Source organism: Alosa sapidissima, chromosome 17, assembly GCF_018492685.1.
Source record: "Alosa sapidissima isolate fAloSap1 chromosome 17, fAloSap1.pri, whole genome shotgun sequence".
Taxonomy (NCBI): Eukaryota; Metazoa; Chordata; class Actinopteri; order Clupeiformes; family Clupeidae; genus Alosa; species Alosa sapidissima.
The window spans coordinates 31430168-31454520 of NC_055973.1; the positions used below are offsets into that span (position 1 = coordinate 31430168).

Genomic DNA, 24353 nt, shown 5'->3' on the forward strand with positions numbered 1-24353 from the left:
CCTCATCCCTATTCAGAAGGCCATGGAAAGGCCCTCACAATTCTCCACATACAGCCGATCTGTGACATTGATAAAGATGGACTGCTGTCAACAACTGGATTCAAAAATAGAAAAAATAAAGCCTCAACTCTCTGTCTCTCTCTCTCTCTCTCTCTCTTCTCTGTCTCTCTCTTCTCTGTCTGTCTCATATCTCATCAGTGCAAAAAAATAAGAGGGAAAGAAACTCCATTTTCCTTTCTTCTCAGACTGCATTTTCTTCTCTCTCTGAAAGTCCTTGAAGAGTCCTTGCAGAGGGGGAATAAACAAGTAAATAAATAAATACATAAATATGGTGTGTGTGTGTGTGTGTGTGGAGTAAAAGTATGAAAAGGAGGAGAAACACCGGGCGAGCGATAAGCGAGCACAAGCCGCAGGGAGACAGGACTCCGTGGAAATGCTCCCTGACCTCGTTGATCGGGGAGGATGGATGATCGCACTTTTGATCCGACTAAAGGAGATACTCGTCACAGCACAGTGGGGGTGTGGAGTGACTGTGTCTGTGTGTGAGTGTGTGTGTGTGTGTGTGTGTGTGTGTGTGTGTGGGGCTGGGTGGGGGGTGTATTTGCAAAGGGAGCATGTTGCCTGCACCCCTAGTTCCCCATGCAGTCCGACATGATCAGAGGAGTCATTTGTCGTTGGGTTGCAGATTGGGAATGAAATTGTTTCTCTTAACCCCTCTGTGTCAGGGAACCTCCTCGCCAGTTCCACTGCTCTGCTTTTGCTAGTCGTGTTAGATTGAGAAGAAATGAAGGCCTGAACATTGCACTAGCAAAACCTCTCAGTAGTTTGGACTATCTGTTCTTTATAGACAGCTATTTGAAATATGTTCCAGAGATGGTATTTAAAACCTAAAGATAGAAGAAATCAAACACAAAACAAGATTTTTTATTATTATTTACATTTGATATTGCACAGAACTTTTTTATGAGCTTGGGGTTAATGAAGTTGACAACAGTCAATGTTGCTGGTTCCTTCTGCTATTTGTGGAAACATATTAATCTTTTCTCCTGAGTAGTATATTGACATTTTGAGTCAGCCCTCTATAGAAAAAAAAAAACTTTACTTGAATTTGGATTCCCTGGTTTGATTGGCATATGTGATACGATCTACGAAAATCTTTCAACCCTCTCTGGTGAAATTTCACCAACTTAACATTCTGATACCAACATTCTGGACACTGTCCCCTAATAAAATCCTGGATACCATCCTCCCAAAATCTTGGATGTTGCTAGGATGGTATCAGAATCATAAGTTGGTAAAATTTCACCATGTGAAGGGTTTTGATAAGGGTTTTGATAATTACCATTAGAATTAACTTAGCTTGGCTGCAGAGAATAAATCCCCATGGTAACTTATGTGCCATCTCTTTTGTGAAACCAAGTCAAGGCTAAAATCATCCAGGATAACCAAAAAATCCCAGCTTAATCCCTTATCTAGGTTTTGTGAAATGCCCCTCAGAAAGCCCTAGCCACAACGTCAATGTTTTGTTCTTTCATGGTGTGTGTTGTATACCTAATCACCATTTTCTATTTTTATTAGGCCTTCCACAGCAGCCACTTTATTCTTTGTCATCTAAATCAGAAGATGTGATGAGATGAGATTTATTGTTATATACTAACAGATTCATGATATTTTATTGCTTCAAAACAGCTATAATGTTCAGATTATCAAAATGTGAATTCTGACCTTGAACTTAACACCATACTGATACCAACACCACAGGACTAAATTGAGGGCCAGGGTATAAAGAGGCTATAAAACTTTTATGTGAACATAAGGCTTAGCCTACACGTATCAATCAGTGCTGAGACAGGGGTCAACATTCGTCTGCCACCCTGCAAGCAAGAGGGCTTTGTCAGCAGGTGGGCATGGGCTGCAATTTCCATCCGCCACACTGCAGTTTATCAAGGCCCTCCAGCTGCAGTTTATCTGGGAATTGAACCACACTTTACAGAGAGCAATCTTGCGCCCAGTCACTCAACTCATCATTTACCTAAAATGGGCATGACACCCAATCGCCTGTGAGCCCCACATCAACTGCACCACCCAACCCCCCCCCCCCCCCCCCCGTGTCTCCTCGACCTCTCAGCCCACTGCTGCGTCATCTTCTTCCTCTTCTCTCTCTCTCTCTCTCTCTCTCTCTCTCTCTCTCTCTCTCTCTCTCTCTCTCTCTCTCTCTCTCTCTCTCTCTCTCTCATTCCCTGCTGCGTCCTCTCTTCCTCAGGGTCGGATGTGATTAACTTTGACGGCCAGGGGGTGATCTCATACCGCTTCAAGATGAAGAAGATGAAGATCCTGAAGGACGTGATCTCCCTGAAGTTCAAGACGTCGGAGAGTGAGGGCGTTATCCTGCACGGCGAGGGGCAGCAGGGAGACTACATCACCCTGGAGCTGCGGAGGGCCAGACTGCTGCTGCAGATAAACCTGGGTCAGCCGGACTCCCTCCAGGGCCATCTACACACACGCACGCACGCACGCACGCACGCACGCACGCACGCACACACACACACAAGCACACACACACACACACACACACACACACATGCTCTCAAATACACTCACACACACACACACACACACACACACATGCTCTCAAATACACTCACACACACACGCACACACACACACACACATGCTCTCACACACACGCACGCACGCACACACACAAGCACACACACACACACACGCACGCGCACGCACGCACACACACACTCACACACACACACACACACATGCTCTCAAATACACATACGCACACACGCACGAGCACGCACGCACACACACAAGCACACACACACACACACACACACACACACACACACCATTACTGGCCATGTCAAGCAGGGCTGTCAGGGAAGGGATGATGGGCTGGGCTGATATGTTCTTCCTGAGTCCCCCGGAGGCTGTTGGGGGTGTTTGGGGGGGGTCACGATGTGTTGTGGGGTCGGTGTGGCAGTTGGGGGGGTTTGGGAGGGTCACGGTGTGTTGTGGGGTCGGTGTGTCGGGTGGTATGAATTTCTCAAGAGATAATAGTGAAGGTTGGGTTGATCATCAGTAACCGCACATAACCTTATTTTCCTGATGAACTACTGTGTGTGTGTGTGTGTGTGTGTGTGTGTGTGTGTGTGTGTGTGTGTGTGTGTGTGTGTGTGTGGATAAACATGAAAGCAAAGCCAGAGTTTCAGAGGGTAATGCTCAGCCTCACCTGAATATATCCTAGTGTGCCAAAGCTACCTTGCCACAAGCAAGTGTCATATCCACTATTATATATATTGTTTTTTAATGATATGAAGGCCGTCTATTTCATTGAGGAAAAATATAAATATTTTGCCCATTTTCTGGACACATCCGACTTGTACTGCTAAAATATGAATTTCACACTTTTCATTTGTTTTCACTAGGGAGAGCTTGCCACACATCAACATTACAATTCTCCTTTAGCTCTCTGAGGTGGCGAGGCAATAACTCCTTGTTATTGCACTGTCTGGACAACAGGTAGCAATCAGTACGGCTCGATCCTTGGACACACGTCGGTGACGAGTGGGAGTCTCCTGGACGACCACCACTGGCACTCTGTGGTGATTGAGCGCTACCGGAGGAATGTGAATTTCACACTGGACCAGCATACGCAACACTTCCGCACCAACGGGGAGTTTGACCACCTCGACCTGGACTACGAGGTAAAAAGTGCTCTTGGGAGGTGTAAGGCCGCGCTGCTGTCAAACACGACCTCCGGCTAGCTTCGCAAACACACACTCTGACTGACAGAACACTGACTGTGGGCAGAGATCCCATAACACCAAAATAAAAACCCGACTGAGAAAACAAGGAGAAAAACAACCATTTGATGAATACTGACCAAGTGAAGCATAACGTTGCCTTTTCTAATCATGCTATTCTATTTGTATTTGTATTCCTTGCACTACATTTTGCTACATTCCACGTTAGGAAATGAAATACTATTGTGAGTAAAATAATATTTCCCAGTTATGCCATCATTGTAGCATGTCCATATACAGTCACCATATGAACTATATTATCCACCCCTCTTTCAGCTCCAAATGAGGTCTTTAATTAGTTCTCAACTTTTAGAAACAAGACAGGGGTCATTGTAAAGTATTAGACTAAGCCTATACAAGTCACGGCTCTATTCCCAGAGTCATTGTTCCCATGCAAGATTTTCTGTCACAATTAACTGTGAAACACTTGGGATTGTGTCCCATGACCGCATGTGTTGATACCACGGAAATAACATCTCCCTCCTAACCCTGTCTAATCCTTTGCAGTCATTTCTTGTGGGACGTTAACATGATCAAGCCGCTGAAATGAATACAAATGGTTTATTTTGCCAGGACGCGTAGTAAGAGAGTTGGGCTTTGAAGAGGCTGCAGAAGGTGGAGTGAAAAGGAAACGATGTTGATGCATCATAACTAAGCTCACCATTAAATACTCTGAGAGAGTAATGCACTAATGTGGTCAAAGATTAATGGAGCCCAGTTCAACTCCATCTGTTGATCTGATTGGTCTATAAATAGGTCCATCAGAGTTCCACTTTTGAACCACTTATCTGCACTGCCTCTGAACCTGGAACCACTTTAGCCAAACAACAAGCTCATTGACTTTGTTAGATGCATTTTGATAGTTCAAGTGGATGTTTAAATACTGATGTGGTGATGTCTTTGGATTCATGGTATGTCTGCAGAAACTCTGTCTTCAGTCAGTCTTCTGCATTCTGTGCTGTGGAATTTCAAACCTGATACTTTGAGGCTAGCCTGAGTTCATAACAAGGGACAGACAGACAGACATCTAGGCGCAACATCCAGAGATGCAGACACACACATAGAGATAGACCTAGGGGCTGTTTGAATAATCGTTTACAAAGGTCACTGAAGGAATATTAAAGCATTGTCCAGTGCATTTGACGAGATGTGGTGCTCCTACAAGATATCTATTCCAGAAGAGTACTCCTAAGAGCCCAAAAGATTCTGAAGGACTCTTCTCATCCTAACAATGGATTATTCCTACCGCTGAAATCAGGACTCAGGAGACTCAGGAGAAGTTTTTATCCCCAGGCCATCCGAACTCTGAACTCACACTATACTGACTTTGCAGACATTCACTCCTCAGCACTCTCAAACATTTCCCAACTGACTTTCTCCAACTTTTGCACATCTCTATAGAACTTTTTATTTTATTATTATATTTTATTATTATAAAAATATATATATTTTTATATTTATTATTTTTGATTTCTCCTCCATCTATTTACCCATGTCCTTGATTGCCTAGCCTTTCTGCTCCAAGCCTCCTCTACATACTTGCTGCACACTGCCCCCCCCCCCTCCCTACATACACAGCACATTGTCTTCAGGATCTTCTCCAACACACATCCTCTACATACTTACAGCACACTGCCCCCACCTACCCACACACACACTACACACACACACACACACACACAGTCATTGATCCACTCCCCTCCCGCCCACACACACATATTCATTGTCATCACCCACATACATCATACATACAGTACTCTGCTTGCAATAGTAAGTCCCTTCACCATACTAGCAGTACACTGCCCCCCCCTCCCTCCCCTACATACACAGCACATTATTTCATCAGGAAGCCTCTCCAACACACATCCCCAACATACACCCCGCCCCCCGATACATAGCACATTGTCAACACACACACCAAGACCCCTGGCAGTTGGGTTAGCCCCTTGAGCCGTGGATCTGCCCAAGGTTTCTTCCTTGGTAAGGGAGTTTTTCCTTGCCCCTGTTGCTTTTGGGTGCTCCTTGTTGGTGTCCCCCCAATCCCAATCCCAATCCTCCCCCACCTTTCTTATGCAGCCCTTGCCACTTAATCTACTAAACCCCTCTTCTACTGCACTTTTTACCCCCCCCCCCATAAATGCACAAATAGGCTGACACCAGACATAATTTCACTGCATTTCTTACTTCCACTAACTATATGCATGTGACAATAAACTTCCTTGTATCCTTGTATCCTGTGCTCTCCTGTCTGCAGCTGAGTTTCGGCGGCATGCCCTACTCTGGCAAGCCCATCACCGGCGGTGGGAAGAACTTCAAAGGCTGCATGGAGAGCATCAACTACAACGGCGAGAACATCACCGACCTTGCCAGGAGGAAGAAACTGGACGTGTCCAGCTTTGTGAGTCCGGTTTGTTTCTCCTGCTCTCTTACTTCTCCATCTCCATTTCCTCGTCATTCTTTTTTTAACACATACATCATGCCCCAAATCAATTTACTGTAAACCTCACAAAGAAACACAGTTTCATTGGAATTGTTGAGAAGCAGACATGAATGAAGTAATGAAGCCTGCCAAGACTACGGAGCGTATATAGTGGCCCCATTCATCCTCTGCTGAGCTTACTTCTCTCAGGCTGCAGCTGATCATCAAGGACAGACAGATATAACAAAGCAGTGTCCTTGTCTCCTCGGGGTAAGCAAGGCTGAAGTTTGCACATACTGTACGTTAGAAGGAAATCACCATAAACCAGATGTGTTAGGCCTGTACAGCATATACTGTAGGGAAGCTTTTTCTATACACTTGATTTGAATTGCGTCATTGCATCATTGTAAGCTATGTCAAATGCTCACAGTCCTTAGTTACACATTTCTGTGAGAGGTTTTATATGATGCTGCTACATATTAAGAGTATATAGAATGTTATATCTCACCATGTCATCAATACATAATCAAACACAAAACGTTTTAATTATCTCTGTTCTTCAGGGTATGTGTTTAATATTGCAAACATTGAAGTGCTAGCATGCCTAAAGGTGTTTTAGTCTGTAAGAAGTGTTAGCATGCCTATAGGTGTTTGTAGTCTGTAAGAAGTGTTAGCATGCCTATAGGTGTTTAATATTGAAGTGTTAGCATGCCTATAGGTGTTTTTAGTCTGTAAGAAGTGTTAGCATGTCTATAGGTGTTTGTAGTCTGTTAGAAGTGTTAGCATGCCTATAGGTGTTTGTAGTCTGTAAGAGAATGTCTCCTTGCTTTCATGCTGTACTCTGTTCTGTTCACTGTTTGATTTCCCAAGAAATCAAATTTCAAAAGCCGCCTGACTTAAAGGGAAGATGAAGCAGATTAGTTTCTGTGTTAAAATACATACACATCTTGCCCTGAACATCCGTATAAGTACACATAACGCCATGCAGAAAGGAAATTCTATGCAAGAGCAAAAGTTCTAAAGGAAATTCTATGCATTGGCAAAGGTTCTAAAGGAAAGTCTATGCATGGGCAAAAGTTTTAAAGGAAATTCTATGCATGGGTGAAAGTTCTAAAGGAAATTCTATGCATGGGCAAAGGTTCTAAAATAAATTCTATGCATGGGCGAAAGTTCTAAAGGAAATGATATGCACGGGCAAAAGTTCTAAAAGCCTGCTAAACACCAACTCCACAGGACAGCTGAAATAAGAGACTGCTTACCTGTCTCAACACTGGTGAAATAAGAGACTGCTTACCTGTCTCAACACCTGGTGAAATTACATATGTTCTTCGATGGCCAAATAAAAGTGTACTCTTCTATATTTTCTTCGATGGCCAAGTCAAATATTCCCTGATACTGCAGTGTTGAGAATCAGGAACATTTATGATAAACCTCCTGCTAAACATATAAAATCATATAATTCTCTATGTATTGTAAATAATGCACTGTAATAAAAAAGACATTGCATAAAATCATATAATACAATTTCAATTTAATATCACTTATAGAGCTCCAAAACATTGATCATGTCTCATGGCGCTTTACAGAGTCTTAAACAACCAGAGAAGGCCCATTAACAGGGGCGAGGAAAAACTCCCTAGAATTGGAGATACGTACTGTATAGGAAGAAACCTCGAGCAGATCCACGACTCAAGGGCCTGATCCATCTGCCTAGGGTCAGTACAGGACAGTAAGGTCTGTTTACATGATAAATGAATAAGTTAGTTAGGTGTAAAGAATAGAGCATGGTGTTTAAAGCCACCTGAGGTGTATGTTACAAAGAGGTGGGATGGTTACATATCCAGTATGATAATGCATGAATCCTATTTAGTGTCAGAAAGTTCAAATAGTCCAGTGTACTGTAGTAAATGAATTGTCCAGGGGGAATAGGAGTTGTGATCATAGGGCAAGTAGTGGGTCGTTAGGCCGGGCAGGGGGACAGCAATAGGCGATAGAGATGCGCGGATGGGCTATTATTTCAACCGTAACCGTATAGCAAAAATCATCCATCCGCACCAACGTTTTTTGACCAATTTTCAAAACCGCACCCGCCCGCCATCCGCTGGTTGTTTTAATTTATATGGGTGATGCGTTTGATTGGTTCAACCGCCACCCGCCCGAATTTAATTAAAATATTATATTTCTTCACGTCATCCGCCCGATCCGCGGTTTAACCGCGGAGTCCGTGGCTGTAACCGCGAACCGCGCATCTCTAATAGGCGATGACAGGGCAGTCGTAGGGATGGGACTTCAGGTGAGATGAGTGAGATGATGACTGGTAATGGTACACCTTGAATATATCTTGAATTTCCCCTTGGGGATCAATAAAGTATCTATCTATCTATCTATCTATCTATCTACTTACCTACCTACCTACCTCACAAGTGGAAGATAGAGAGATTGAGTAGAGTGGATAGAGTGTGTTAGTATTAATATAAATCAAAATGGTTAATGTTAGTAAGTATATCATTGGTACTATGGTACCAATTGTGTTATACCATAGTGAGAATAGGCTGAGTGAGAGTTGAGATTCTTGGGATTAGTCCAGTATTCTGTGATCGTAGTGGTCTAGGTGGGTTGCATGGGACTAGGAGATCTTTAATATATTCAGGTGTCTGGCCATTTATGGCTTTGTATGTTAGAAGTATGTTAGAATATTTTGAAGTCAATGCGACTTTTAACAGGTAGCCAGCGTAAAAATGCTAGGATGGGGGAAATATGTTCATATTTTTTGGTCCTAGTGAGTGTGCGAGCAGCTGCATTTTGTATAAGCTGTAAGCTCTTTAGACAGGTGTTATTGCAGCCAGCGTATATCATTGTCTATCCTTGAGGTGACAAAAGCATGGATTAATTTCTCGGCATCTGGTAAGGATAAGGACTTCCTTATTATTGAAATGTTCCTTAAATGGTAAAATAACGTTTTGGTGATCTGTTTTATGTGATTATTTAGTGATATGACCTGGTCAATTGGAACTAAGGTTTTTAACACTTGTGGATGTGGTCAGTGGAAGATCACTGTATGTGCTCTATGTGTTGTAAATAATACACTGTAATAAACAAGGCATTGTATAGACCCTTTCAAGAGAGTTCCATTATCAGCATCATAGTTGGCCCCACAAGGCTTCCGTTTTAACATTCCATATGTTATCTTAATGCAGAAGAAGTAGATTGGGAACCAAATAGAACGTTCAAGCATTGTTTTTGTTGAAAGGGTCTATATTGCAGATATATCACTGCAACACCCATAGTAGGAGCATGTCTGTGAAGCGCCACACTTCTAGCCTTGTTGTGTCCAGTCAGCTGGTCATTACTTGCGCACAAAGCATAGAGAGCAGTGGGCCTGTATACTATATATACAGGCCCACCTGTATACTACTCAGAAGTGAATTGATTTTTCTATTACCAAAGTTACTCTAGAGTGAATTTGGGGGATTGTATCATTCAGAAGGGTAAAAGTAAATAAATAGCCACTGGGCTGACCTGTTTTTATTAAGCCCCCCCCCCACCCCCTGGATATTTACACCCCTGCAGGCTGCAGCCATAGCACAATATGTCACACCACATTTAGCTAATCAATTCCATCAGGAGCTACAGAAGGGCAGATCTCTAAAGATCACGCGCATGCACACACACACACACACACACACAAACACACACACATACACACGCACACACACACACACACACACGCACACACACACACACACACACACACATACACTTGCACACACACACACTCACACGCATGCACACGCACGCACACACACACACACACACACACACACACACCTTCTCCGTGAGCTCACCAAGCTGTGGCCATGCTGCAGCATCTCTCTCAGAGATCATGGTCAAGTCCTGTTTCCACATGAGAGTGCCATGTGCTATTGAACTCTGCAGGAGGACCTCTTCAAGACGCCACTTGTGTCCCTCTCAGTGGCCGCTCAGGCAGCATGGGAAGACATGCCGGTGTTTCGTATGCCACTTTCAAGTGTCTGCTTGCTTTGGGTTCCTGTGCATCCCTTGTGGTCCGTGTGGGTGACCTATCAGTGTGGTTTCTAAGATAGCTTATACATAATACATTGAAAAATAGATTGCCCTGGCAGTGTCAATCACAGCGACACATGCAGTGGTTTATCTCCATGCCAAGCGTGATGTTGCAAGAACTGAACAGTTGGTGAAGTCTTAAGATAATAGTCCTATTTTCCTCTCCTCTGGAAATTAAAAATAATTTACCTGCTCCAAAGCAATTTGGAGTTGGCCCTTGTCCAGCAAATGATGCTTCCAGATAATATACATGGTAAGCCAAGAATAAAAAGCTCTGATGAGGTTTTTCCACTGATTTGCTTCATCCAGATGGATAATTCTGAAAATCATAACAGCCATTTTAAAGAAGCTTATCAAACTCACTGCAGATATGTATACTTTAAGGGGCTAGTACAGATGGTTATGTTGAACAGTTTTTTTAAATTGGAAAAAAAATACAAACTGGCATCAAAATGTGTACATACTATGTATAAATAAACTATAGAGGATAGAGTATTGTTAAATAATGAAAAGGAATGGAATGTGTTGTTGAGTAGATCATGCATCTGTATCAGAAGACCTTTGGATAGGCATATTAGTCAACTCTAACCTTGAAATAAAGTTCTGCCCGATATTCATGACCAGAAATGATTTGATAATGTGTTGTTTGGGTGGATGAAATCAGTGTGACGCTTAAAAAGGATTGTCTATCTATGTTACATAAACATTGCTGTTTTGTAGGTGCTTCTTTGAAATGAAAAAAACCCCAAAAAAAACAGCCTTGTATGCACTCAGTTCTGGGATAAAGCAGGTGTTGATATATACTCACAAGCTGTTGAATGTCTTCAAAGACAAAGAAAACAACTCAAACTTGAAAGGAAGGATTTGGTTGTTTGTTTGGTTGTTTATTGTTTTTTCGAGACAGTCAGAATTTACAGTATCAACGATATGTTTGACTATGAGTCACAATACAAGAAAAGTGTGGAGAAACGCGGCCATTTTAAAAACCTTCTGTCAGTCTCACTCAAGTGGAGAACGATTGGAGGGTCTTACTCCTCCCATTCCTTTCAAAGACTATCAAAAGGGCGGATTCCAAACCTTACACAGAATTCCTCTCAGGGAATGACCACCCTGACCCTACTCAATCTGGCTTTAAAAGTGGCTACTCCACTGAAACGCCTCTGTCTGTGTAAAAACAGCCAGACCAGTAGGTCTCTCCTCGGTACTCATCATGTTACTCATTTTGATACAGACAACCACTCCATCCTACTGCCCATGCCATACTGGGAAATGTGCACCCAGCTGACCCACTGCTGTTTGTGCTTAGGATCTTTCTCATGCTATTACTTTTGCAAATAGATTTGGTGTAGTTATTAAGCAAGCTAGACTTTAGACTGCACTTTCCACAGTCACTTAATAAATCATAATTCATAATGATGTGCCCACCATGCCTAATGCTTTAGGTGATGTGCTGTTCATGTATGAGGTCACTAATGACATACTATGAACTCATGTCAATTCCTGATGATCCATGAGATATTAAGGAATAAAGTAATACATAAATCATTAATTAATTAATTAATTAATTAATTAATTAATTCATGCTTGAATTCATGATAATTCATGTACCCTTACCGTAATTTGTTACCGAAACGTTTCCCAATCGAGAGTCACCAGAATTTTCCAGGCTAACCTAACATTTCCTTTGCAATAAAGCTTGAATGTTAATCCTTATTTTGTAAGCCACTTTGGATAAAAGCATCTGCTAAGTGAATACATGTAAACAAATGTAAACACTGGTGGAAAAGGAAAACACAAGATGATCTATGTCTCTCTCTTCTCTTCTCTTCTCTTCTCTTCTCTTCCTTCTCTTCTTTTTCTCTTCTTCTCTTCTCTTCTCTTTTTCTCTTCTCTTCTCTTCTCTTCTCTTCTCTTTTTCTCTTCTCTTCTCTTCTTCTCTTCTCTTCTTCTCCTCTCTTCTCTTCTTCTCCTCTCTTCTCTTCTTTTTCTCTTCTTCTCTTCTCTTCTCTTTTTTCTCTTCTCTTCTCTTCTCTTCTCTTCTCTTTTTCTCTTCTCTTCTCTTCTCTTCTCTTCTCTTCTCTTCTTCTCCTCTCTTCTCTTCTCTTTTTCTCTTCTCTTCTCTTCTCTTCTTTTTCTCTTCTCTTCTCTTCTTCTCTTCTCTTCTCTTCTCTTCTCTTCTCTTCCTTCTCTTCTCTTCTCTTCTCTTCTCTTCCTTCTCTTCTTTTTCTCTTCTTCTCTTCTCTTCTCTTCTCTTCTCTTCTCTCTTCTTCTCTTCTCTTCTCTTCTCTTCTCTTCTCTTCTCTTCTTCTCCTCTCTTCTCTTCTTCTTCTCTTCTCTTCTCTTCTCTTCTTCTCCTCTCTTCTCTTCTTTTTCTCTTCTTCTCTTCTCTTCTCTTTTTCTCTTCTCTTCTCTTCTCTTCTCTTCTCTTCTCTTCTCTTTTTCTCTTCTCTTCTCTTCTCTTCTTTTTCTCTTCTCTTCTCTTCTTCTCCTCTCTTCTCTTCTCTTCTCTTCTCTTCTCTTCTCTTCTTCTCCTCTCTTCTCTTCTCTTTTTCTCTTCTCTTCTCTTCTTTTTCTCTTCTCTTCTCTTCTTCTCTTCTCTTCTCTTCTCTTCTCTTCCTTCTCTTCTTTTTCTCTTCTTCTCTTCTCTTCTCTTTTTCTCTTCTCTTCTCTTCTCTTTTTCCTCTTCTCTTCTCTTCTTCTCCTCTCTTCTCTTCTCTTTCTCTTCTCTTCTCTTCTCTTCTCTTCTTCTCCTCTCTTCTCTTCTTCTCCTCTCTTCTCTTCTTCTTCTCTTCTCTTCTCTTCTCTTCTTCTCCTCTCTTCTCTTCTTCTTCTCTTCTTTTCTCTTCTCTTCTCTTCTTTTTCTCTTCTCTTCTCTTCTCTTCTCTTCTTCTCTTCTCTTCTCTTCTCTTCTCTTCTCTTCTCTTTTTCTCTTCTTCTTCTCTTCTCTTCTTCTCTTCTCTTCTGTTCTCTTCTCTTCTTCTCCTCTCTTCTCTTCTTCTTCTCTTCTCTTCTCTTCTTCTCTTCTCTTCTCTTCTCTTCTTCTCTTCTCTTCCTCTCTTCTCAGCGTAATCTCAGCTTCTCCTGCGTGGACTCCCACACGTTTCCCGTCTTCTTCAACGCCACCAGCTTCCTGCAGCTGCCCGGGCGGCGGGAGCACAACATGGTGTCTGTGGGGTTCCAGTTCCGCACGTGGAACCCCAACGGCCTGCTGCTCTTCAGCCCGCTGGCCGACGGCCTGCTGGAGCTGGTCCTGATCGAGGGCCGAGTCAGCGTCCACATCAACGTGACGCAGAAGAAGAACACTCGAATAGACGTCTCCTCAGGTAGGCTCATGACACTCGAATAGACGTCTCCTCAGGTATGCTCACAACACTCGAATAGACGTCTCCTCAGGTAGGCTCACGACACTCGAATAGACGTCTCCTCAGGTAGGCTCACGACACTCGAATAGACGTCTCCTCAGGTATGCTCAGAACACTCGAATAGACGTCTCCTCAGGTAGGCTCACGACACTCGAATAGACGTCTCCTCAGGTAGGCTCATGACCGGCGAATAGACATCTCCTCAGATAGGCTCATGACACTCGAATAGACATCTCCTCAGGTAGGCTCATGACACTCGAATAGACATCTCCTCAGGTAGGCTCATGCTCATTCCGTCCCCCAAATCGCACTGCACGCTCACATTTACACAGTCATCACTAGCTACCTCTGATTTCAATGCACACAAACATTCACATATTTACATACAGTACGTACTAGCGAAGCTATGTTACCTTCACCGCCTAGTTTGTCAAGCAACAGAAAGATAACTCTGTACTTCAGATGTAAACAGCATGTCCTACTGCAGGCTTTGCCCTTGAGAAACAGAACTGCAAAGTGCCCACAAAGCCACTTTTTGGTACATTGCACTTTTTTCTTCCAAAATCACCTTCCCACAGAGACCTAATGCCTCATCATCTCTCTCTCTCTTTCTTTCTCTCTCTCGCTCTCTCTCTCTCTCTCTCTCTCTCTCTCTCTCTCTCTTTCTTTCTCTCTCTCCCTCTCTCTTGCTCTCTCTTTCTCTCTCTCAGTCCTTCTTTCTCTCTCTCTCTTTCTCTCTCTCTCTCTCTCCCCCTGCCCCAGTCCTTTCAAATTGTTAACCTGCAGGCTAATTGAGCTCCAGCTGTTTAGAATCCTTCCTGACTTTTAAAGAAAGTAAATTGACTTCACTGCTGTGACCTCTGCCCTGACTCTGTGGAACCAAGGCGGAATTCTTTATAGGAAGCACTCTGTGATCACCTTCACAATGACAATGGGATGGGATATCTAGTGAGGTTGTTATATTCAAATGTACTGGTGAATACATACTGGCATCCTGTATCTAGATGTGAACATTGGGTCAAACCAAAAACGTTATTGATGTTAATGTTTTGCAAAGGGCAGTATTTCACACACCCAATAGTATATATTTTTTCTATCTTTGTGATGAAAATGTATTGTGTAACTAATTTAATGTCACACTTCTCTTTCAAGACTTTTAACTCTTCATACAACACCAACATTCTCGTCTAGAATTAGATTAGAACAATTTCCCTTCTAGTGAACAGATGACATAGATAATTAACTAGAGGGAGAAATGTTACTTTATGTTTGGACTCTCACTCTCCCTCTCTCTCTCTCTCCCTCTCTCGCTCTCCCTCTCTCTCTCTCTCTCTCTCTCTCTCTCTCCCTCTCTCTCTCACTCTACTGCACTCTCCCTCTCTCTCTCTCTCTCTCTCTCTCTCTCTCTCTCTCTCTCTCTCTCTCTCTAACTGCAGTGTTTTGCTGAATATTTTAGTCAGAAGAATATTAAAGATGTTTATTCATTTGCCAGCACAGCAGGAGCTTTCCATCAAATTGACGGAGGTCCAATGGAACAAAAAAAGATTCTTTTTAGCATATATTTTCTAGCATTCGCCACGTGGCGCACAATCCCATTAGCGTAAACATTCAGCTCATGAAATCATAAACTTCAGCTGCTTTCACGGCGCCCCATGCCTGACTGGGCTGGTTTGGCCCAAGAGGCCGTTTTGGTACTCAGTCACAAATGTGCAATGTTGGCACGGTAACATGTATGTAGACTCCTTACAGTAGTATAGGTATACATACATACAGTCATACAGTCACACACACACACACACACACACACACGCACACACACACACACACACACCACACACACACACACACAACCTAACCTGTAGTTAGACTTTCTTTCCTTTAATTCTCTGTGAAAGGTCAGTTAATCGTCAGATTTCAATCATCCAAGCAGAAAGGGAAAGGTGATAAAAAGGCCGAGCTTCTCTCTCTGTGCCCTGGACACACTTCTCCCACTCTCCGTCATAAAGTGCGCCTGCCTGCCCAGGCGTCTCCGTCATAAAGTGCGCCTTCCTGCCCAGGCGTCTCCATGGCATGGGGCCTATGAATAGCCTCCAAATTGCCCCAGCCATTTCAAGGGTAGTTAGTCCGTCACGTTAAGACTCTTTTAAAGCAGTTGTTTCATGCCAGTGTCCATCTTTACGGGGGTCTACCGTGGTCTGCCTGTTCTCTAAACGGCGGCCACTCCCTTAATGGGGTCAGATATCTATTTCCGCACTGGTGGCATTAGAGGTGCCCTTTGGGTATGGCTGAGGATCTTAATCAGCCATCTAAACGAGGCTCCTATTAGCCGCTGGACAGATGAGGACCATAAGAGCAGACCGGTGTAATTGCTACGTCTATTTGGCCTTATTTCACTATTATATTATATCACTAATTATTTTATCATTACCGCACGCATTCACCTGCTCCTTTAGTCCAGTGCAGGCTTTAGTCCAGTGCAGGCTCTCGCAAGGGGCCCTGAAATTTATATGGGGGAGCAGTAAATGACCAGGAACCGGAGAAATGGCTGAAGTTAGGACCATTGCATGGACTTGTGTGTGTGTGTGTCTCTCTCTCTCTCTCTCTCCTTGTCTACTGTGTGTGAGAGATAATGTGTATGTGTATCGCTGAGGAAAGAAATAAGCCCTTTTCGTCACTGGTCTTGTCTGCGTGAAGCTCAGGATCTCAGTCCAAATATGGTCTTTGCTCCTCTGAAATGCGATACTGATTCCCATGGACGTAAGCTGCTCTCATAGAGAGCAGAAGGCAGATTAAGCATGATGTCAGTTGAATGCTCACAAACAGTGAGTGATATCTGCAGCGGGCAGGTATGTGCTTATTATGGCTTTCCTCTCATCTCCCTGCATTGTGCAGCCCAGAGGGGATTAGTGTTGTGTGCTGAATATTGTAAGAGTTGTTAAACATTAAATCTTAATTTTGTGGGAGCTGATAGCATCTACTGATTGCTTCCCTCAGTAATGGATAATTAGTCATAATTAGATGGTGGTACACCAAGGTTGTTGCCATGGAAATGCATCCACTTCTTGTTGCTGTCAAGAGGAAACCTCAACTTTTTGAGATGCTTCTTAACTTGTTAACACACACACACACACACACACACACACATTCATAATAATAATATTGCAAATAAATCTGCAGACATATTAGCACATTAATATTTTTTGACATGTTAATAGTCTAGCGTTGAATTGGTGTTGTTGACTTGTGATATGGCAGATCCTAAATTAGGGTGATTCCTCTGTGTTCGACCGAAGCTTTTTTTTTTTAATAACCCAAATTAATGGTGTTGCAGCCTCCCATCAACCTCCTATCATATCATTACAGCTCTCGCAGTACACACACACACACACACACACACACATGCAGAGCTGACAGCCTGATGGATGATAGTGATTGAGAGCCTGTGTTTATGCCATTTATAATAAAATAATTGCGGTACCTATCTATCTTTACAAACTTATTTTTTACACCCTCAGCTTTTCTTATGTGTGCGTTTATATTAAACTGGCTTATTCCAGTTCACCGCCCCTATCATGCCTTGAAGGCACATCAGCTCAGAGGCTAAAGAAAGGGGGAATTGCCTTCTGCATGCACCCTGCTCTCCAGAGCTCTATCACATATTGATCCTGAATGTATAAATGGATGGATCTGTTTGTCTTTTTCCAACTTAAATTTATGAAGGCCCCGGGCGGTTATGAATTTAAGTTGGGTGGGAGTGCTTGCCTCCCAAATATAAGGTTCTCCAAAGTAATTTGAGAGCTCTGTGGCCGATGTGGAATGCAATTTACCAAACCATATAAAAGCGAGACAATATCACATTATAAACATGCAATGACAGGTAGTGATTTTTTTTTTTTATTGTATTTTATTTTCCTTTTCTTTCCTCCATTACCTTAACGTCTCTCCTTCTCTTATTGGATTTGGGGCTTGCCCATGAAGGCCCGAGTGTCAGTTTACCTGCAGTGCTTGTTGTGTTCACATACACATTATTAGTGTTTTAGAAAATGAACACATTTAGTACGTTTTCTAATAAGTATTTTTTGTGAGTTCATTATACTGCTTGAACTCCCATGCCTAACAAATAAAACAGAGTAGCGTAGGATAGATAATAACGCGAGAGTGATCACAGCTGAAATCACTTGCTGTGTTGAACGTGTTCAGTGAAATGAGCTTTGGGAATGGAGAACTCTATATTGCAAGTTAGAAGTGCCACTGCCAAGAGACAGTTAAGACATTGTGCATTAGAATGCACAGCTAAAAATGCAGCACATTTCTGCTCTCGCGCTCTCTCTCGCTCTCGCTCTCTCGCTCTCTCTCTCTCTCGCTCTCTCAGGAGAGTGTTGATGTGTCTGCTTCTTTGCACGGCCCTGGAAGGTCTGAGCCACGCACACTGAATTCCATCTGGGAGAATATCTTTGATTGATGTTAGCACAATAACTCACCAAGTTCTTTTTTTGCCCCCGTAATGCCGCTGAATAGTGAGCTGTTTTTTTATTACTCCAAACAGAACATCTTCATTAAGCCACCTGACAATGTGGGAGGAACAGATGCCTCGATTTGAAGGCTCGTCTTTAGTCAAGATAATGCAGACGTTCAAGCATACATGCAGAGCCTTTAAACCCCTCTATATTTCACCATATATTTTAATTGGATGTTTTAGGTTTGATTCTTAAAGGTTTGGGGCTGATAGCCAGGAGAAATGGAGTTATTTTACATTGCCAATAATGCGAATGCAGGACTAAAGTTAACATGATTTACCACCGAGCAGCTAGAGAGAGCTAATTGGCTGCTGAGCGAGGATAGTAATACGCTGGACTTAAAAGAAGAAAAAAAAAACAGCTTTAAAATCCTTGTTAAAATGGCCTTTCAACCGCTTTTAACCCCAATTGTTGTACTTCTGTGTGACTTTAAAGTCCACTTTGGTCCTATTTTTTTATCAGTTGATCTTCAAAGACAGCTTCAGAAATCAATTCGATTTTGTGTGCAGTAGGAAAGTAGTTACTTCCAAGGCCGCGGTCTGGACCTCTTTGAACCTCTGAAACAGAAGCTGTTTCTCTGGTCACCTCAAAGCAATCAAAGAATGTTTGCATTTTACACCCACTGTTCTGTTAACTTCGGTCCCCATTTTTGTTGAATCATAACTTGTTGACTGTGTTTTGAGAGTATTGCAGTATGTGACGGAGACGTCTCACACTGTCCTTCACCCCTCTGTTACATCACAAACCTGCTTGTTTCGTCTTTACCATATCACCAGCTTGAGTCTGACATAACTGTGTGCAGATATTGATTTGTTTTGATTTGATTTGACTGGGGGAATTTTTATGAAGAGATGTTATGTGTTTAATGTATTATTGAGTTAGTATTGTACAATTCTCACCATTTTAAACTGAACAAGTGTTTCAAGATTAACATTTCAATTTGTGACAGTTTGTTTTTAAATCCTTTTGACAGCTATGACATGACATGAAAATAATATGAATATCTGAGGAAATTCTTTGCAACTGCTACCATGTTTGTTGTCATAAAAAAACAACATGTCCTTCTAAAAGCAGGATGTCTTTGTCTGTTTGGAAGGACGGCTGTGACCATGTAGGACAACTGGTCATCACGAAACACCAGGGGTTCATGACCTGCGTAGTGTTGAGTGTCTGAGTCCATCATGGCTGTAAGCACTGCTTGGTCTCTCCTTGGGGCTGAGGAGTGTCAGGTCGGTCCCTGTTTGAATGCAGAGGCTGACGCCCAACAGGTCTTTCTGTGCTGGTGGACAGAGCAGCCTCTCATCTCTAGCCCCTCCAGCCAAGAAAAAAAGAAACGATTTTAGGAGGGTGTTTGACATGAAGTGTTTCTGTTCGGTGACCCCTTGGCCACCAAAATATAAATATAGATACAGTATCTATCTATATCTAGTAGAGGGCCATGGGGATGAGGGCAGGTTGTATTGCAGGCTGATGGGCCATTTGCTCCAGCAGGGTTGAAAGCTGGGCTCCAGGGAAGATGAGCACTGGCAGCAGTGAGGTCTCGGCTGCGTGATGCTGGCCTTGCACTGCCGCTGTCCGTGGTGCTGGAAATGGGTTTTGGAACACTCTAGAATGCTACAGCTCAGAATTCCACAGTGATTCAGCATACAGTTGGGACATTTTAGATATGTGCTGCTTAACAGAAACTGGGCAACTTTGTGTAACATCAAGCAATGTCTTACTTTTATTATACCACATTTATAAATATTATATATATAGACATATAGACATACAGTATTATTTGTGCAGCATATGCAATATTCCAGACATATTTAACAGAAGCAGAGGGAGCGAGCAGTCACCAAAACCAGGGTCATTTGGGGCAATAAACATTGGACCCAAAACAAGGGTCATTTGGGGCAATAAACATTGGAACCAAAACAAGGGTCATTTGGGGCAATGACCCTGCACCCCGATCACAGCTCCATGGAACTAGACTAGTCGGAATGGCAGTCCATATACCACCTATTTCTCAAACTTGTACCCTCAAACATATGCATTTTCTCAACCGATGACCATGAATGTTTTTTACATTTAGGGGTAGATAAACTACAAGTAAAACTGGATTATTCAACACCATTTATGTGGAGGAAAATACTAAATGAGTAATGTTACATTTCCTATTTGCATTATTATCAATTGCCTTGAATACACAGCAAACCCATACCTCACTGACGTTAGGTTTGCCTTCTCTTAATGGTCACTACTGATGTTCTCTACCAGGCAAGCCTTTAATAGACTACTAAATACATGTCTAGTATGTACAAGACCTTTAATAGACTATCAGATATGACATGTACAACACCTTTAATAGACTATCAGATATGACATGTACAACACCTTTAATAGACTACCACATACATGTCTAGTATGTACAACAGCTTTAAAAGACTACCAAATACATGTCTAGTATGTACAACATCTTTAATAGACTATCAGATATGACATGTACAATACCTTTAATATACTACCAATTACATGTCTAGTATGTACAACACCTTTAATAGACTACCACATACATGTCTAGTATGTACAACACCTTTAATAGACTACCACATACATGTCTAGTATGTACAACATCTTTAATAGACTATCAGATATGACATGTACAATACCTTTAATATACTACCAATTACATGTCTAGTATGTACAACACCTTTAATAGACTACCACATACATGTCTAGTATGTACAACACCTTTAATAGACTACCACATACATGTCTAGTATGTACAACACCTTTAGTAGACTATCACATACATGTCTAGTATGTACAACGATTTGCACACAACCTACGGTGCTGTTTCCAAATTCACTTCCATTCATTTCGCTCAGTAAGACAACACCTTTAATAGACTACCACAGTAAGATGGCAGCATCGTCGACATACCTTCAAGAGGCCAATGTGGCTCTAGGCTTCTCTATCTATGGTCAAAACACCTACAGTACTCACAGTACTTAAGAACTCACTGTACTGTCTGGATTTTGCATTACTTCAGAAGAAAATGACAGCTGGCCTACCACAGGATGCTTTTCACTTGATGGAGAGTAGTCATTAAATCAATGACCTCATGGTACCTTCAGAGCACATCGCTGGTTAAGGAGATTAAATAAAAAGAAAACCTTCCTTCCCTCTATTTGTTGAGTCAGTGGCAAGCATTTGCAATAATAGATGTTCCTCTTTGCTCTCAAATGTTCCTTTTCTCAAGGACCTCATCCATTATATTTGTTAGTTCTCCATTCAGCTGAAAAAGTGAGGCGTTTTTCAGACTGGACTACACTCTCTACCACATCAAGACAGGAAATGATTCATAGAAAAGCAGAGGCTTCTTGTTACCGAGCCACTCTGTGTGCTGTGTACGGGAGCAGCCCTTCATTAATCATGAGCTGGTGTCAGCCAGTGCTCCAACGCCGGTTGGAGAAACTCATCCAGAAGAGAATTCTTCTGGATGACATCATTTCAAAACACGAGTCTCCCAGAAAAAGAGCAGTGCAAGCCTGTTTCAATCTTCTAAGCCATCTACAGTAAACATTGGACATGCAAACGCACCATATTGACTATTGACAAATTGGCAACACATCTCTGCTTTGGATAATTGCCCCAATATCCATAATTGCCCCAATAGCTGTAGCTACTCTTGAAAGGTCATCTTTAGAACGCTCTTTAAAATCATCCAGGGAGAAAAAAAAGAACCTTTTGTGTGTTATGTCGCCCCCGCTTTCTCCACACACATCATCAACATCTGGACTAATATTCACCTGTGCAGCGTTCAGAATCCCCTGGGCACCATTTCCTGCACCCAATTAATAAAGCAGAGATATTTTACTGTCCCCTGTGGTCATTATCAGTGCAATCACACCACAGAGAACAACAACAACAACAAAAACAGCAGCAACAACAACAGCAATAAGAGCAACAACAACAACACCATGCGTTGAAGAGGAAGGTTTTTATTTGAGAGCAGCCCCATTGATTAACTGGGCGGGGGAATGATTAGTGTTGCAAAGCCGCCGCTGAGTCGCCCGGCGGACGGAACACCTACACGGTGCTAACGGGGGGTTTCATCCTCGGCTAATTAATCAGCATTGGCGGGTAATGACCACCACCTCTCCCACATTGGGAGGCGGAGGCTGGCCCTGGGGGACAGGGGGCACTTTGCCCTTTCACACGAACAGACTGTAATTACCCTCTCCCTTTGACGAGGCTTTTCTGATGGGCGCGGGCAACTGAGCACAAAGGACACAAAACACACATCAGGCATCATTAGCCGGAGTCCTGCTGGCCGCATGCTCTGCACCCTTTAGCAGACAGACACACGTGGAAAGGCCAAAGCTATTAACGCCTTTTTATTTTTGATATGTCCGACAAAATGGGGCATATTGCTATTGCATTACTGTTGATGGCATTATTTCAAATGGTTGATCAGGTCAACCTCTCCATAATGTCAGTGAGGATTTTAAAAGTACACACACATCATGGACACTTTGAGCAATTTGATGAATCGGACAAAAAATGCATTGGATTTGGATCACCGAATGAATTCTTGAAAATACCTGTTGAAGGTATGAACCTGTTGCTTTGAGTGATTTATACCCTGTACATCTTGACCCCTGTGAAATCCATTGAGATTCCATGGTTGCCCGACCCCTGTATCATTTGATTCATGGTTCAGATATACGCCCCTGTGACTGGCAGGCCATTTCGCCTGGATCGCCGTCCACTGCTCACAACAGACGTGTCACACAATTGTGCAAGCACATAATGTAGCAGGACACCCTGTATGGCGCTGATGGACAGCAGGCACAAAGAAACGAACAAAGAGGAAGCTCTGTGCGGCACGTGCGTCAGTAATGTCCCAGCAGCCCCTGCTCCCGAAGCCCCCTTGTGTGGGAGGACGCGCGGCCGTTAGTAATGTCCCAGCAGCCCCTGCTCCCGATGCCCTGTGTGTGGGAGGACGCGCGGCCGTTAGTAATGTCCCAGCAGCCCCTGCTCCCGATGCCCTGTGTGTGGGAGGACGCGCGGCCATTAGTAATGTCCCAGCAGCCCCTGCTCCCGATGCCCTGTGTGTGGGAGGACGCGCGGGCGTTAGTAATGTCCCAGCAGCCCCTGCTCCCGATGCCCTGTGTGTGGGAGGACGCGCGGGCGTTAGTAATGTCCCAGCAGCCCCTGCTCCCGATGCCCTGTGTGTGGGAGGACGCGCGGGGTCTGTGGCCGCACTCCGTGGCCGGTGATCTCCGCTGCCCACTCCGCTCAGGACACGGCCAGCAGAGCACACGGGATCTGTTCCTGTTTTGTGGTGCGTGACAACCGATCATGGCAGCTTGGTCACCAGAGGTCCTCAGATGGGGGCAGTGTCGAAACGGGGTCACTTCTTTAGAGCCCCAAGCCAGCGGCGGAGTGGACAGCACACGCTAATGGCTTCTTGGCCTTCCTGATTGGATTGGACGAAATAACATGATGGGTGATCCATTGATCGGTACTGTCAAATCAGCAACGCAGCTGAACTGTTCACCTGGACTCAGGGTCTGTCTTTAACGGTGACTGAAACCCCCACAAGTAACACACTGTTCTAGTGCCCATCAACCTATTGATCCATTTGATGACAAAATGAGCATGCCTTGGCCGGTCTCTCAGGCGTGCTTATGGTCACACATGGCCAGAGTCATCAGCAGCAATGATTAATAAAAGAATTACTGTATAAATGTTATTTCAATAAAGCTGAATGCACTTATAAGACAGCTGCCCATAGATGGATTAAGCCTTGCCCTGGACTGAAAACTGAGAACTGGAGATTTCCACTGAGCTTCAAGTCTAGGACTATGTTTAATCCATATACTGTATAGGAAAAGAGCCCAAATCTGTCCTAATCTGTAAAACACAATGTATAAGAAACACAGTGTATTTTGACTAAGATTGAATAATATGAACTTTACAGGCTCTGCACTCAGTGATGGAGAGTGGCACGACGTCCGGTTTTTGGCCAAAGAGAACTCCGTCATGCTGACCATCGACGGCGACGAGTCGTCGGCCGTGCGCACCAACACCCCAATCCAGATCACCACTGGAGGCTCCTACCACTTCGGAGGTAAGAAACCACGAAGAGATTCTCTGCCGT

At 43.1% G+C, this 24353-nt stretch overlaps 1 protein-coding gene across 2 annotated transcripts in view; it reads left to right on the forward strand.

Moving 5' to 3' along the window:
* Positions 1 to 24353, forward strand: part of cntnap2a (contactin associated protein 2a) — a 359439-nt gene that overhangs the window by 147915 nt on the left and 187171 nt on the right. For both annotated transcript variants that reach the window (XM_042068353.1, XM_042068355.1), the window contains exons 5-9: positions 2264 to 2467; positions 3535 to 3719; positions 6073 to 6216; positions 13385 to 13643; positions 24174 to 24323. In XM_042068353.1, the coding sequence (XP_041924287.1) occupies positions 2264 to 2467; positions 3535 to 3719; positions 6073 to 6216; positions 13385 to 13643; positions 24174 to 24323 (942 nt within the window). The remainder of the gene's footprint in view (positions 1 to 2263; positions 2468 to 3534; positions 3720 to 6072; positions 6217 to 13384; positions 13644 to 24173; positions 24324 to 24353) is intronic.